The sequence below is a fragment of the Aulostomus chinensis genome, chromosome 13 (assembly GCF_037954235.1).
Source record: "Aulostomus chinensis isolate RoL2024-O1b breed Wild chromosome 13, RoL_Achi_v1.0, whole genome shotgun sequence".
Taxonomy (NCBI): Eukaryota; Metazoa; Chordata; class Actinopteri; order Syngnathiformes; family Aulostomidae; genus Aulostomus; species Aulostomus chinensis.
The window spans coordinates 3,515,478-3,530,448 of NC_141332.1; the positions used below are offsets into that span (position 1 = coordinate 3,515,478).

Consider the following 14,971-nt stretch of genomic DNA (forward strand, 5'->3'; position numbering starts at 1 on the left):
CCCGCGACTCTTAACAGGATAAGCGGAAGAAAATGGATGGAAATAGAATCACACAGAGGAAAATCAATGAGTTCTAGCAGCTCTGGGATCAAGGAATCCTAATAGCAATGAGCAGATACAGTAATCTCAACTTTCCATATTGTGGGCATATAGTTGTTAGCTAGGAAAGGACATGAAGAAGAGAATTAGAGGGCCAGCGGGAGAAAATGTGAGTGATACTGGCCAGGAAGTGTCTATTCATCCGGGCTGAAAGGGAGAATCCGAGCATCTGCACATTGTAGTAGTTAGTTCTCTCCACGAGAGGGCAGTAATGTAACACCCTGGACCCAAGATGCCACCATACCACGCAGAAGAAGCAGAGGTGGCCAATGAGAAGCTGACAGGAGGTAGTAGAGTGTCGGCAGCAGGGTGGACGGTGTTGCAGAATGTTTGGAAAAGTTTTGATTTGGCTGTTTCTGCTCAGTATTTTCTACCATGAACCCGCTGGCGCACAGAAAAAGAAAGAGGTAAGACGCCTGGAGGAACACAAGCGGGGACAGTCGAGGAACTTCGAAGGGGGAGTTTTTGGAACGTTGTCAAAGTTGTCTGTGTTCCTGTTAGTGTAACGTTGCCCGGTGCTAAGCTAACATCAATGAGCTAGCTTGTGTTTGTGTTCGCCAACAAGAAGGAGTAACGTTTCGCTATTTTCCCGAGTTGGGCTCCCAAGGGAGAGAACCGTGGTTGACGGTTGAATTGATTAATTATGTAATTGCTCTGCGTAATTGTAGCCCCAAATCATTGTTATCATCATCAGAGACACATCGAACCAGGCGGATGACAGGAGCTGCAGTGTGTCAGAAGAACATAAATACTGCAGTATCTCAGCAATTATACATACTTTTCTAAGTCTTCATCTTCTTCATCATCATCATCACCCGGATCTGACACTGAGCTGTTAAACATCTAGTATAAATATCCGATCATCAAAACTATATCGTGCCATGTATCTGTTGTACGAATTTTCAGATTTTGAGAAAAACAGGGAAGTGAAGAACAAGACCTGGAACGCACACATCTACCATCGCCCCTCATCATCATTTTGATTTCATTTCTTCCCTCAAATATCCAAAGATCCCATAATCACTCTGAATTTCTTCCACTTGAGTGTGTGATTCTTCGATTGAATTTATGACCAACGTCGGAGGATTCTGAACTACAATGGGTGACGTGTAGAAACATCTTACAAAAAACCATTGATGACAAAATGAATAACAGAAGAAGAATGGAAACGAATATCTTGTTAAATGATCAAAACCACTGATTCCTTACTTTGGAGGGAATTTGCATGGAAAAGGAGCGACAGATTTCCTCGCCCCAGGAAATATTTATGAATTAATTATAGAGGAAACGTAACTTCTGAGTGTTGAAACTGCCTACGCACAACAGATAATTCAAATCTTTTTTGATTTGTGCAAAATATAAAACAGAATTTACCCCCGGCTCTTCCGTCGGCCCGAGCAGATGACATCTCCGCTGTCTTCTCCCTAACATTAGCAGCTGTGTGTGTCCCCCCTCGTAGACCCTGCTGTCAGAGAAGGTGACCCAGATGATGGAGTGGGCCTCCAAGCGCTCGGTCATCAGATTGAATGGAGACAAGTTCCGTCGCTTTGTCAAGGCTCCTCCCAGAAACTATTCAGTGGTCATTATGTTTACAGCACTGCAGCCCCAGAGACAATGTGGAGTCTGCAGGTAAGAGGCCTGAGTATGAATATGAGGTACTACTGCGACCTCAGCGTGTACTTGTACATCGGGCCTGGAGGCTTGGCCAAATACGTTATCTTTGTCGAACTGCAATTATACACGATTAATGTCAAATTATTATTTCTTTTGAGCTTAAAGGCTGATTTTTGCACATAAATTGAAATGATTTGATGTTTCCTCTTTTCGTGGTGGTCAGAGCTCAGCAAACACAGGAACGCGTCACTGAAGTGCTACGCTTCAGTCCGAGGCAGAACAATGACCATTCGAGAACATCTTGTAAAATCCTTTCTGTCCTTTCAATTAAGTGCTCCAAGAATGATATTTGAATTACATGTAGGTATTATTTCATTGATAAAATGTGACAAACATATGTTATTGACCTTTTATAACAAATACCTGGTTTATTCATAGTCACTATTTTTTTTATTTTTTCAATCAGTCAATCTTTATTGATATAGCGCCAAATCACAAGAAAAGCCATCTCAAGGTCTAGAACCTTCCTCTTTAACTTGGATGAAAGAGACCCAACGTTCCCACTTGAGCCAGCACTCGGCAACGGTGGCGAGAAAAAGCTCTTTTTTAACAGGAAGAAACCTCAGGCGGAACCAGGAATGGAGTGGGCAGCCATGCGCCTTGACTGGTTGGGCTGGAGAAGGAGAGAGATGGGGCTGGGGGTGGAGAGGAGAGAGAGATGCAGGAGTAGAAAGGAGGGAGAAACACAGGGCCATGGCTAGAGAGTACAGTTTGTTTTACAGTTTGTTTTTTTGCCCATGATTTCTCTGTGCATTGCATCCCATATTTCTTCTGTATTTTCTTTTTTGTCTAAATTTCTTCATGCATTTTTTTCCTAAACTATTCTGTCAACAGACTGCGTGGGCTCAAATTTGCATTGATCAACTATACGTACATGTCATGTCAGCTGCAGTGAAGATATTGATGACTGCTGGTGTTCATGACAAACTTGTAAACATTAATTCCTTTGTCCATCGTAACATTGAATGGTAACTAATGATGATTCAAACCCAGTGGGACGATCCCATAGGGCAGACGTCGCTGGTCTCGTCAGAGCCTCGCCGCCAGGCCTGACCGGCCATGTGTCCATCAAGTGATGACGTCTTTGCCTTGAGTCTTACTGCTCAAAATATTGGTATACTTTCGGCCTATAAATCGGAATGCATATTTCTCTTTCAGACAAGCAGATGAAGAGTTCCAGGTGCTGGCTAACTCCTGGCGTTATTCCTCCGCATTTACTAACAAGGTCTTCTTTGCATCCGTTGATTTTGATGAAGGATCGGACGTCTTTCAGATGGTGAGTCATCAAACTACTCTCTCTGGGAGTTGACATTCCAGATGTGGGGCAGCAGATTTTCCTCAAAAGTGTTGCAACGTCATAGGAAATAACTTGTTAAAATGTGTACGACTCCTCTTTTGTTGTTCTTGTTCTTGTTGAGGATTCAGTAGTCTGTCGTATCTTGTTTGGGTGAACACTATGCAGAGTACAGCGGAAAACATAGAATCTTATTGCTAATGAGCTCCCGCATGTAAAGGAACATTAGTAACACCCTTGATATTCAAAAGAGAAATGTCTGAGGAGCAGAGCCAGAAATGAATGCTCCACTGCAATATTCAACTCAGGAGAAGCAAATGTTTGTGAGAGGCCAAATGTGTCCAAATCTCATTGTAATGGTGAATTGAAATACAGTGCTGGAGAGAGATCTCAGCCTGCTGAAGTTACCCTCCTGACTAAGGAAAACACCTTCATTAGATATTTTTTCAAAATCATTTAGGCCTGCTGTTGATTCTAATTAAAAACTTGAATATGGGATCGTGAAGAACAAGACGTCTTGTCAAGTCATACCTCCATTATGATGATGACCTGGAAAACTCTCAGAACATGGACACTAGCTTGCATGCAGTCACACTCACCTGAAATAGATTTTAACACCACGGTCAGTCATTCTGGCCATGGACGTTAACATTTCAGGGAGGGGCTTGCATTGAAACTGTAGAAGAACAAAAGTGTAAGGCCATCACGCAGTGGATGTGCAGTCACGAGTTCCAGATTTGGTGAGCGGCTCGGATGAGATTGAACTCCACTCGGTGCTCTGACTGTATTGTTTTTTTTGTTCCAGTTGAATATGAACTCTGCTCCGACCTTCCTCCACTTCCCATCCAAAGGGAAGCCACGTAGGTCAGACACCTACGAGCTCCAGGTCCGAGGCTTTGCAGCTGAGCAGCTGGCTCGATGGGTGGCAGACAGGACTGACGTGCAGGTGGGAGTGATGAGTTCTCCTCAACAAGAAAGTTGGTCTCATCAACGCTGAACCAACACGATCAATCTGGATATCAAGAGCCACACAAAGATGATCTTTGGTGACTACAATCCTGTCCGGCTTTTTATTTCAGATCCGTGTCATTCGTCCTCCAAACTATGCCGGGCCTCTCCTGCTGGGCTTCCTCCTGGCTGTGATCGGTGGACTGGCATATCTGCGGAGACACAACTTAGAGTTTCTCTTTAACAACAATGTCTGGGCCTTCTCTGCACTGGTAACAACACACTCTCTCTCTCTCACACACACACACTCTTCCATCAGGCCTTTCATTGTTAGTGTGATGTAGATGGTCCTGAATGTGACCCTGCCAGGTCAAAGCATTCTGTGTTGTAATTGTCTTTCTAAGGATCTTTTGGACAAACGTCAACATTTAGTTTCCACATGACACCGTCTGTTGTCAGTAGAATTAAGCGCTTCCTAGTTTTACTTAGTAGAGCATTGGTAGCTGACATCAACGCTCAAATCATTCATCAGTGTTTGACTGCAGACTGGGCCGGTTGGTAGCTCCAGATTGCATGAGTGTTTCTGTATTGACTGTCTTTCGCGCTGGTTTTGCTCATTTGTAGTCTACAAGTGATTGGATTGTTACACATTTTTGGCTCTTCAACTTCTGTGCCTCAGCACATTCAATTTGAAACCTGAATGTCCTCAGAGAGCTAATAATTGCAGCCTCTGACTCTTTGGTGCTCAGGTCCTGATTGAAGCTGCACACAGTGAGGAACAAATCCTCACAGCCCAGCCCACATAACACCAGGAGAACACTCAGTAAGCTGAAAGTGATACTTCACCCAAGTCTATTTTGCCCTTTCAGGTACTCACAAGTAGGCATTTAGTGATGGTAGGCATTTTTCCCTCCTGCCTCACTTCTTTTTGCCTCCAAAATGTAGAAGGAACCAGCCACATTTATCCAGCTCTGTGTCATAGAGAGACTTTCCCCTGGTAGTGACCAAGAGGTCTGACTTCATGTCCCATGTTGCAGCAGAAATGGCAAAGAGAAGCCCATCGATGTTGATCCTACTTACAATGTAAAGGATCCCAACATGTCTGCAGGTGATGTGTCAACACACTGTTGTCTCGTCTTTGTTTCAGTGCTTTGTCCTGATCATGACGTCAGGCCAGATGTGGAACCACATCAGAGGACCCCCCTATGCACACAAGAACCCAAACACTGGCCAAGTCGTAAGACAGAAGAAACACTGCTGATGACCAAAATATGTAAAGACGTGAACTCGCTGTCAGAACGCTGTGTAACTGTATGTGTGTTTGCAGAGTTACATCCACGGCAGCAGTCAGGCCCAGTTTGTGGCAGAGACACACATCGTCCTCCTCTTCAGTATCCTTCAGCTGCATCTGCGTTTCATACCGGTGCAACACTTCTGAGCTAGAAAACACACTCTTGTTTACCAGCCCTTGTTGAATTGGTGTGAATCGGCCCCTCTGCCATCAGCTGGAGGGATCTGCTCACTTCCATTTGCAGCCTCTCTTCTCTCTCCATCTGAGCTCCCAAGCTCCTCATTTTATCCCCAAACCACCACATACATAACCAAAAGGTTTTAAGTCATTTCGATTAGACCGACGAATCCTTCACCTGTCTGTCAGATGCTGCTGTTACCATGGGAATAGTGCTGCTGTGTGAGGCTGCTACGTCTGACATGGACATTGGAAAGAGAAAGAGTATGTATACAAACATTCACATGTTTTCTGTTTCTGAACATTTTTGAACGGTTGTCCAACACACCACACTCAGGAAGAGGTCTGGAGGACTCAGATTTATTTCCTCAGGGTCACCATGCTGCCTTATTGGGGATATGATCTGTCCTCTCTCAAGTCTGACTGGAAAGTCAAAAAATGGCAAAACAAATTTTCTTTTATTTTTTTCATCCTTTTCTATCGTCCAACTCGGTTTGAAAAATGTTTCCCACCGAATGTGATTCCGTCCTGTGCTTGAATGGATTATGTTCATCTGTCAAATCGGTGACTCGCATTACCTCAGCTCAGTTATCAGCAGCAGCTGGCCAGGAAATGGGCTTTCAGCTAAGTTTTCCAAAACAATGTTTGGCATGCAGACCTAATTGTCAAGAAGTGCACATTTGTGTGTCTCCATCTCTCGTAGGAGTAGTCTGTCCTCTAAATGTTGGGTTACGGACAGTTTCTGTCTCAGCTCAGTCTTGTGAAGTCAGACGCACAGTTTCCTTTAGTAAATATCAAAGTTGGTTAGATGGGTTTTAGTGTCAGAGTCCAAACTGGATACGAGCTGTCTAAAGTTGGCACTCCTCTTAAAATAATCGCCCAAGTCATTTTTTTCAGAAAACGCAAAAACATGGAGACAAACAAAAAAAATTGTCAAAAAATGACAGGCAATTATGTTAAGGAGGTGATGATATTTGAATGTGGGTTTTCCCTCTGGCATTCAAATGTTACACAGCATCAAGTCACACTTGGATCAGAATTAAGTCTCTGCAGGTTCGCTTTATTTTATGGGATGACTTGGATGCTCACTAAAACCAACTCACACAACTGAAGGCTCATGAATTAAAAACATAAATCTGCTGTACACACAAGAACATCTTTACAACATCTAGCTTTTTACTAGTGCTGTATTAAAAAAAAAAATCTAATTAATTACAGTATTTGTGCTTAATCTAATTAATCGCATTTTAATCTCATCTCCTTCAGGTCCCCAAATAAAGAATTTGAATTCTAGGACATTACAAAACTGTAGTGCATGAGTAATCAAATGAATACACAAAGAAGAGAAGATTTGGAATCCACATTTTTATTGGTGATTGAATAAAACCTGAGCCAGGTCATCGTAAAGCTGAGTCTCAAACAGGCGCTTTGACGAGCGACGCACGTGTGAAGGGACGCGCCACTGCCGAGTACGGGTCCTTCAACGGGCCAAGTTTAAAATGCTCGCGTCTGGGCAAAATTCACATTGAACTGCCACTCAAGCGTGCTATAATTAATCTTGCGTTAATTTTTATAACCCGGGAATTTGCGGTGTAATTATTAATCTAATGCGTTAAAGTGACTGCCCTACTTTTTACCGATGTATTGTGTGTTACATCAAAACGATAAAGATAACATTGCTGCTTAGTGTTTGTTTGGTATGTTATTTATAAAAGCACATTCATGCACTGCATAGCATATCTGAGTGTGTGTGTGTGTGTGTGTGTGTGTGTGTGTCAGTTATGTGTGTTGCAGGTATTGGTTTGGTGATGCTTTTCTTCAGCTGGCTGCTATCCATCTTCAGAGCGAAGTACCATGGCTACCCCTACAGGTAGAGACAGACATGTTTACATGTTATCCTGTGGCAAATTCTGTGATTGGTTAACACTAGTTAGTGCTAGTTACTATTGCCTTAATCTCCTGTGCCTCCAACAGCTTCCTGATGAGTTAGAGCTGACCAGCGTCCTCCTGCTTCACAGCAAGTATCATCATCAGTGCAGGAAGCTCCAAAAGTGCCTCCAGCATGCAGCGTTGTCCGTGGCAATGATGCAACACCCTTATTTCTCTTTTCTTTTGAGCCAAACGTGTCCACCCACATATACACACTGTGCTTTACAGACTCAGCAGTCATTTTTGTCATTGGTAGAGCTCCCCTAACCAACGGGCTACACAATGCCAAAGTATATTTTCTGTATTTCCTCAGAATTGTGAGGTAAAATGTATCAGTGTCACAAAATTAATTGATTGGTAAAGTAGTTTTTCAATCCAACTCTTACTGAATACAAATGTCAGTGTTGTAATGTCACTGTTGGGATTGTAATCAACTCACAGACTTGTGTCTGGTGTTTGTGTGGCCGAACCAGGATTTGAGGTTTCCTGAGGAGCAAAGTGACAGCAGTTGTGATGGGCATCGTGGAAGTCGCTCATCCTCAGCATCTTGTTTGTAGCTAATCTTTGAATATGGACAGAATCACCTCTGTGTAACGCAGCTGAGTGGCCGTCACAGCCAGTCAACACGCGTTCGAGTGCACTTCAGACGTGACAGGTGTATTGCTACTCCCAAGTAAGTTCTCTGCCGAGTCTGAACTTTCCTGGATAACAGCTGCCAAGACCCCCTAACCCTTACGTGACATCACATTCCATGATTCATCGTGTTTGTAGAAGTGGAAGATCAGAAGGGATCCTGATGGCTCAGGATTATTTGGTGGATGGTCAAACACCTTTTTAATATGCATTTAAAAACAAGAAATCCAATGCAGCATCGCTGGTCTGACCCTCAGAAGTATCAGTTTGTAAGTGATTACTGCACTGGTCTTTGGTTTAGGGCCGGGGCCACAAAACCTCCCTGACGAATCTGGTTATGGTGTTCTTGCTTTGATCTCCGAGTTGTGACTCCACTCCTACAGACAGAGATTTATCACATTTAGTGATTGATTTAAAATTAGTCAAATTTTGCCTCTTTTTTTTTTTTTGCCTATTCATTAGCAACATAACTTTTACTCATCTTGTATTTGCTTATTCAAACCATCCACAGCCATCTTTCTAAAACATGGGGGGGGGGCAAAAGAACACAAGTAATTACTTCGAAATTTGCTAAGAATTACATATTAAACGTCTCATCTGCGGCTATTGAAGTGCGCGTGAAAGCCTTTTAAAAAAACTTGTTGACAGCAAAAGAGAGACCCTTCAGGCTCACGGGGTGTAGAATCTGATGGCTCAAGTATATAGAACATTCATCAACTCAGGTTTTTAACTCACAAATTGCCAATTTGAAGAAAAAAAAGGAATTTCAGCATGTCTGATCAATTTTCTAAATGAAATTTTGCTAACGATAAGTGAAACTGTTTTTTTTTCCAAGTGTTTTCTTTGTTCCAGCAACCTATAACTTGGTGCTGTTAACCCAGAGCGAACCGAGATTAACGTCTGTATACTTGATCAGAAATGTCACGCGACATATTTGAATTGGTGACTTGTATCAAATGAAGTGCTTTAAATGTTTGTGGTTATCATTTGAGACCTGAGAGAATATTTGATCCGGTGATTGTTGCTGATATTAAAGTGCCTTAACTTCCTCAGTGTTTGTCTCCCCTTTCCTCCAGTTACAAGTAGGCCCAGGATCCAGAGGGACAATGTGTCATTGTGACCAAAACCTCTCGTCCTGTCATAGCCAGATGAAGCATTATTGTATGGAATCGAGCTGTAAAAAATGTCTGTTCACAATTTTTAGTGCTCAAAGGAAAAAGAAATTGGTTAAAAAAATGTTTTTGAACAAGCAAGGGAGCGGATTTTGACCCTTGAGAGATTCAAATGTTCTGCTTCAAATTAATTTTGCAAATGCAGCTGATCCAGTTGGATATCTCCACACGCTCCCCCACCTCCTTGGATTTCAGTGAGCTCCAGTGACTGCTTGCCAGATTATTCAAACCTGACATTATAAAAGTCAGATATTAAGAATATATTTTCATGCTTTCCATAACTAAAATGTGGCAACTACAAGTCCTGCCGATGTGTTTTTGTTCAGAGGGTAGAAAACCTCAGAGGTGCTGTGTAGAGTTGCTTTATAAAGGAATGGATGTCATGTTTCCCCGTTATAATGGAACACTGGCGTATTCATGAAGAGCCCTCACGTGTCAACGCAGGAAAGGCGTGACACATTTAAAAGTAACGTCTATATTTTCATATTTACAAGTACCGCACTGTTGTTGGTTATAACGTGTCATGTTACAGTACGGCCACTGGTGGGCAGTAATTCCTCGACGCACTGCAATGCTAAATATAAACGAGGAAGTAGACGAAACCCGGAAGTAAAAACAATATGGCGGAAACTAAGAACAACAACGATGCGAAGCTACAGTCACACTCGGGGGCAGAATCTCCTAAATTGTCGGAGTTGCTTGAGCGCGGGTGGAAGATCTTCGAGGAGGTGGACAGCACAGATGAACCCCTGAGCTCCAACAGTGTCCAGGTCAAAGTGAGACGCGGTATCAGTATGTTGGAGGAGACGTCCAGAATGGCGGCTCAACTCGAGCTGTTCAGCCGCAATGAGGAGCTGGAGGAGATCGCGACGGCGGATCTGAAGTACCTGCTGTGTCCCGCCCTGCTAGGAGCCCTGACCATGAAGCAGACCAGCCGCGACAAACGGCTGGACATAGTGCAGACAGCCCGGGCCTACTTCGTGGATTTCCTGCGGAGATGTAAAGAATATAACGTGTCATCATTTGAACTGCCAAAATCAGCGAATGGAAACTCAAGTCCCGACGAAGCATCCGACAGCGATCACGCCAGTGCCAAGGTGAGATTGAAGACTGGTTAAAAAACAGACTCCTCATTTGACGGAGCCCTAACCCTCAGAGGTGCAGGAGGTGGGTCTAGCATCCCTGCAGCTGAGGACCAGTGGGGGGTGGGGCCAGCGTGATCTTGACTGCAAACCTGTAGAGTGAATCTCTCATGCTCAACTTTAATGTACTGCATCGCTGTTCTAATCCCCCAGGTCCATTCCGGAAGGGGAGGGTCCCTCAAGTGAAGTCACACATCTTGTCGCTTTCTTGAAGTTTAGTTCTTAAAATAAATTGTTATTTTCACCCGCTGCTCCAAAAAATGGCTCTGCGATCATCTAGAAGAATTGCCAGCTCGGATACATTTGATGGCGTTTTAAAGACAGAACTGCAATCACTGGCCAGGTTAGGACTCAAGGAGCGAGCTGGAGATGCTGGGGAAATTCTGTATTTTTCAGATCTAGAATCTACATCTGGAGCAGGTAGGACAGTTGGGCTTTGAGGAGCTGAAGGTGCTGCAGAAGGAGAAGATAAAGTCCTTCACTTGCAGGTTCTACAGTGAAATTTGTCCTCTGCATTTGACTGCCAGCACCTTGGTCAGGAGCACAGCACCCTAAATTACATGAGCTTGTGTCAATGGAGTGTTATTAATTAACTATTAATATAAAGTGACTGACCGTCGGGATTGGAGTGAAAACAACTGAAAGAGATTCACAGGGAGAGTGCAGAATTATTCATGTTAAACATCCTCTAGTAGGGAGTGGGGCCCGGCTGGTAGGGGATATTTGTTTGTTTTTTTTAACCGGTATGACTGTGAAAAAGGTGCTCAGGGGGCTAATTCCCTAAGCACCTAACTTACTCTATTAAAGGCATTGTCATACGTGACCATTTAAATCCAGGTCGAATTAAAATGGTCAAATGAACTCTAGTACTTTTCAGAAGTAGTCAGCTGCTGCAAAACAATAAGATAAAAGGTGAAATAATCATCCGTATGTTCACCTCTAATGAACTACTGGCCAAGGACAGGGTGCATCGCGTCTGCCGCTGGTGTAGCTGCGTCATGAGCTGCCTCAGTGCTGAGACTCTAACCAAGGCGCCAGAGCGCTCTGCTCATTGGTAGCAGGAACTGAAGCAATCAGAGTAGGAGAGAGATTTAAAAGGCCTTTCTTGCAACATGGCCGTACAAATTATAAACAAGCCGACGTGTTGCTGCCAGACTGCCAGGGCGGCATCTGGGTCTCAGGGCTCAGAGACTGTTGGCTACTTTCAGACCACTGATGGCGAGGAGTGCATGACCAACAGTGCCCCCTGCTGGACAAACACATAACTTAGCTCTCACGCCTTGTGTTTCCCCTGGCTCAGTGGTAGCGGATCAGACTTTGGTTGTACTGTGTCTGTCTGAATGTGAAAGGGGCATTCCTATAAAAGGCATCATTTCGTAGTGTGAACCTTTCCTGACTAAAATAGAATCTGGAATGGAATCTCAAAATGAGATCCTAAAAGATCCCAATTCAACATAGACCGTCGGACTGGAGGGGTGTACTGGATTACATTTTGGGAAATGTGAGTCATGGAAGGCAGTGGTAACCTGAAACAAGCAGAGCCCAGCAGTGCACCGTAGGCCCTTGTCTTCACTGGGCCTTGACAGCAGCCTATTATAACCATAAATGTAAAGTCATGAGAAATAGTTGGAGTCAGTTCTGAGGACGGGATCAGGAAGCAGATCTGTTTGGAATGAAACTGTAAGTGTTACAAGCAGTCCAAAATAAGGTGACGTGCAGAAGTGAATGGATGATGATGATGATGATGATGATGAAGAAGAAGAAGTGCAGTGTGGTAGATAACTGCCATTTATTCTATCAGAGTATTCAACTACACATTTGTATCCTCTTGCAGCCTTCCCCCCTACCGTCAGACCTGGTTGCCATGGCAGCACAGAGACAAGCCAAAATTGAGCGGTACCGCCAGAAAAAGGAGTTGGAGGCTAGACTGTCAGAGGTGAAGAGAGCCGTGGACAGTGGACAGGCAGACGACGAAGTGAGCAGAGATTTTTACCTGCTGAATGTGCGGAGGTGGGTGACGGTGAGTCTGGAAGAGGTGGAGAGCATCGACCAGGAGCTGGAGATACTGCAGAGGATGGATGTTCTTAAGCAGGGGGCAGCTGTGCCAGAGCAAAGGCCCGCCAGGCCCCCCATGAAACCCTTCATCCTCACCAAGGACGCCATGCAGGTGAGAGACAGGTTGCTGATGGTGTTTGTGAGAGCTGCCAGAGAGCACACAGAAGTTGTCTGACTTACAGAAAATGCATGGATGCAAAGGAGTGTAATACAGTAGATTAGTCACTCCTCTCTGTTGGTCGTCTTCCAGCCTGTCCACACTCTCCGCTGCAGCTGCTGCTGCGGCGTAGCTACGGTAACCGATGTTCAGCCAAAGCAAACATGAGGAGCACCAACAATCACCATTCCGCTCCACCGAGCCGGCGCTCTCACACTTTGATGAGGCGACTAATAGAAGTTGGTCATTTTCCATAAGGATTGTAAGACAAAGCCAAAAGTGTGTTGTAACCCTACTGATCCCGAATGAGACTGCTGCCCCTCGCAGCCTTCTCTTGGATACGGGTGAACTCTACAGAAGTAGAATCCATATCGACTCTTCCCTCCAGAATTTCTTAGTCTACGCAGGGTTCTCCCAGGCTTACCGAGGAGCATGTTGTGTTTTTGTTCTACTTCTTCATCTAATGTCCTACTTACTGGCATGCGAGTATTGCTGTGTGCTCTTGTAGGTGTCCGTCATCATCAAGTATCTCTGCAAACTCCTGAAACAAGAATCCAGACTCATCGTTCTGATTAAGATCTTTTCCCCCCAAATAGAATAAAATGTCAGATCTATCAGTGAATGGATGTGCTGGTCAACACAATCCACAGCATCAAACAAACATGTTATGGATGTGTCTGTTTGGTTTTGGTCTGTCTGAGTGACATAACTGCTTGTTATAAATACATCTTAACAACAAGGTATTTGGTCTTTGTAATTGGAAATAATGTGTCTTTTATTTGCATATAGAACAGGGAGGTGATATCCATTCACAAGTGCTCATGTCTTTAGTGGGGAGGCTCATATTCTATCCTCTCAGAATATGAGCATTGTGTCTCTCACAGTGAGAAAAAGCCCTTCCTTTAAATACTTCCTGCGTCTTTTACAAATTAAAAGCCCTCTCTGGACAAAATTCCTCTTATCATCTTTGTTACAAAGGATGTCTTCTTAATGTGACATCTTGTTGATGCCACATTATCGTCTTGCAATGACGCATCATGAAATGCGATGACGGTACGGGGATGTTAGGACTGGAGTGTCTACAGAAGCGATGGATGGCTCTACATGACAACAGTTTATACAAGCAGCTTCGATTGAGAGTTGCATCCACCTAGTTGAGTGGAGAATTATTTGTTGAGAAAAGGGAAAAACGCACACACTTTGACCACAATGTAGGATAAAATCAAAGGAACGTACCATTATTAAAACCATGATCAAATGTATACTTTTGGTAGCAAAATCAGGGCTGGCAGTAGCAGCACTGTGTATCACCACCTCGTAGAAAGGTCAGAAGTGACTCTCATAATGTTTGTATTGGTTCACAGGCCCGGGTGTTTGGCGCTGGTTATCCCAGCCTTCCCACCATGACAGTAGACGACTGGTATGACCAGCACAGGAAACACGGTGTCCTGCCTGACCAGGGTATCCCCAGGAGGGTTCCTGTGGATGAGGAAACTGATGCTGAGGAGAGGGAGGAAGAAGAGAAGGAGAAAAAGGCTGAAAATGAGGACGAGGAGTCTCTGCAGAAAGCTAGAAACTGGGATGACTGGAAAGACACTCATCGCAGAGGTTATGGAAACCGCCAGAACATGGGCTAGCTGACCCAGCGGGCTCCAGCCTCATGTCTGGTCCTTTTGTGTTCAGGAGGTGGACACTGATCTGAAAAACTGTTGGCCACCAACACATGAAATACACCACACACACACACACACACACACACACACACACACACACACACGTGCACACACACACGCACACTCACGTGCACACACACGTGCACACGCACACACTCCTGACTTATCTGCACTGCAGCTGATTCACTTATGTTCTAAGTCATTTACAAGCTTATACACAGATGTCGTTAATGTTGCATTTTTGAATCAGTCTTAATAAACATCTACTTGTTGGTTGGATGAATGAATCCCAGTTATGATGTCCATGTCTCTGCTTTGTGTTGTGTATTCATGTAGCAGAGTTAACAAGAAATTGATCAAAGCCATTAAGCAGGACAAACCCAGTGACTGGTACTATTGTGGAAAAACTCAGAGCATTATTATTTTTACTGTTATTTATAACGATTATGATGCTATCCTAATTATTAATCGTAATCAGTGAGACCTTCAAGACTATGTTACAACACTGTCTGCAAAGGGGAATCACAGAGGGAAGCTGGTGTTATGGGGGGATCGCATTCATATAACATGCCTATCATTTACAGTAGGTGTTCATACAGTAGCTGAAGCCTCAAGACACACTAGCTCCTTCACTCTATTCCACCCGATCAAGTCACCTCCATCCACCTTAAGCCTTTTCATGTTTACATTAAAGTTCGCCCTCCATTAGCAGCGTTTTATTTATACA

General features: G+C 44.0%; 2 protein-coding genes across 3 annotated transcripts; both read left to right on the forward strand.

The window, feature by feature from the left end:
* The first annotated feature begins 369 nt into the window (after nt 1-369).
* magt1 (magnesium transporter 1) lies at nt 370-9,113 on the forward strand. The gene is made up of 10 exons (XM_086222775.1): nt 370-506; nt 1,559-1,728; nt 2,932-3,049; nt 3,873-4,013; nt 4,147-4,287; nt 5,163-5,252; nt 5,343-5,406; nt 5,673-5,747; nt 7,263-7,353; nt 7,458-9,113. The coding sequence occupies exons 1-10, from the start codon at nt 426-428 to the stop codon at nt 7,471-7,473; spliced, it is 987 nt and encodes a 328-aa protein (XP_086078901.1). The 5' UTR covers nt 370-425; the 3' UTR covers nt 7,474-9,113.
* A 689-nt stretch (nt 9,114-9,802) lies between these two features.
* Nucleotides 9,803-14,550, forward strand: igbp1 (immunoglobulin (CD79A) binding protein 1). Of its 2 annotated transcripts, XR_015118996.1 has the most exons (4): nt 9,803-10,314; nt 12,194-12,526; nt 13,936-14,318; nt 14,351-14,550. XR_015118996.1 is itself a non-coding variant. In XM_086222485.1 (3 exons), exons 1-3 carry the CDS (start codon nt 9,838-9,840, stop codon nt 14,206-14,208), a joined length of 1,083 nt encoding a protein of 360 aa, XP_086078611.1. In that variant the 5' UTR covers nt 9,804-9,837; the 3' UTR covers nt 14,209-14,550. The 2 variants fall into 2 exon arrangements, 1 of the variants encoding a protein (XP_086078611.1); XM_086222485.1 differs by having other exon boundaries at nt 9,804-10,314; nt 13,936-14,550.
* Nucleotides 14,551-14,971: the final 421 nt, after the last annotated feature.

What these genes read in the sequence shown, in the direction of transcription:
- magt1 (XM_086222775.1), top strand. Translation starts at nt 426, where the DNA reads ATGTTTGGAAAAGTTTTGATTTGGCTGTTTCTGCTCAGTATTTTCTAC. An exon ending in GCGCACAGAAAAAGAAAGAG is followed by an intron (nt 507 to 1,558) that starts GTAAGACGCCTG and finishes CCCCCCTCGTAG; the next exon opens with ACCCTGCTGTCAGAGAAGGT. An exon ending in GGACATTGGAAAGAGAAAGA is followed by an intron (nt 5,748 to 7,262) that starts GTATGTATACAA and finishes TGTGTGTGTCAG; the next exon opens with TTATGTGTGTTGCAGGTATT.
- igbp1 (XM_086222485.1), top strand. Translation starts at nt 9,838, where the DNA reads ATGGCGGAAACTAAGAACAACAACGATGCGAAGCTACAGTCACACTCG. An exon ending in GCGATCACGCCAGTGCCAAG is followed by an intron (nt 10,315 to 12,193) that starts GTGAGATTGAAG and finishes ATCCTCTTGCAG; the next exon opens with CCTTCCCCCCTACCGTCAGA. An exon ending in TCACCAAGGACGCCATGCAG is followed by an intron (nt 12,527 to 13,935) that starts GTGAGAGACAGG and finishes ATTGGTTCACAG; the next exon opens with GCCCGGGTGTTTGGCGCTGG.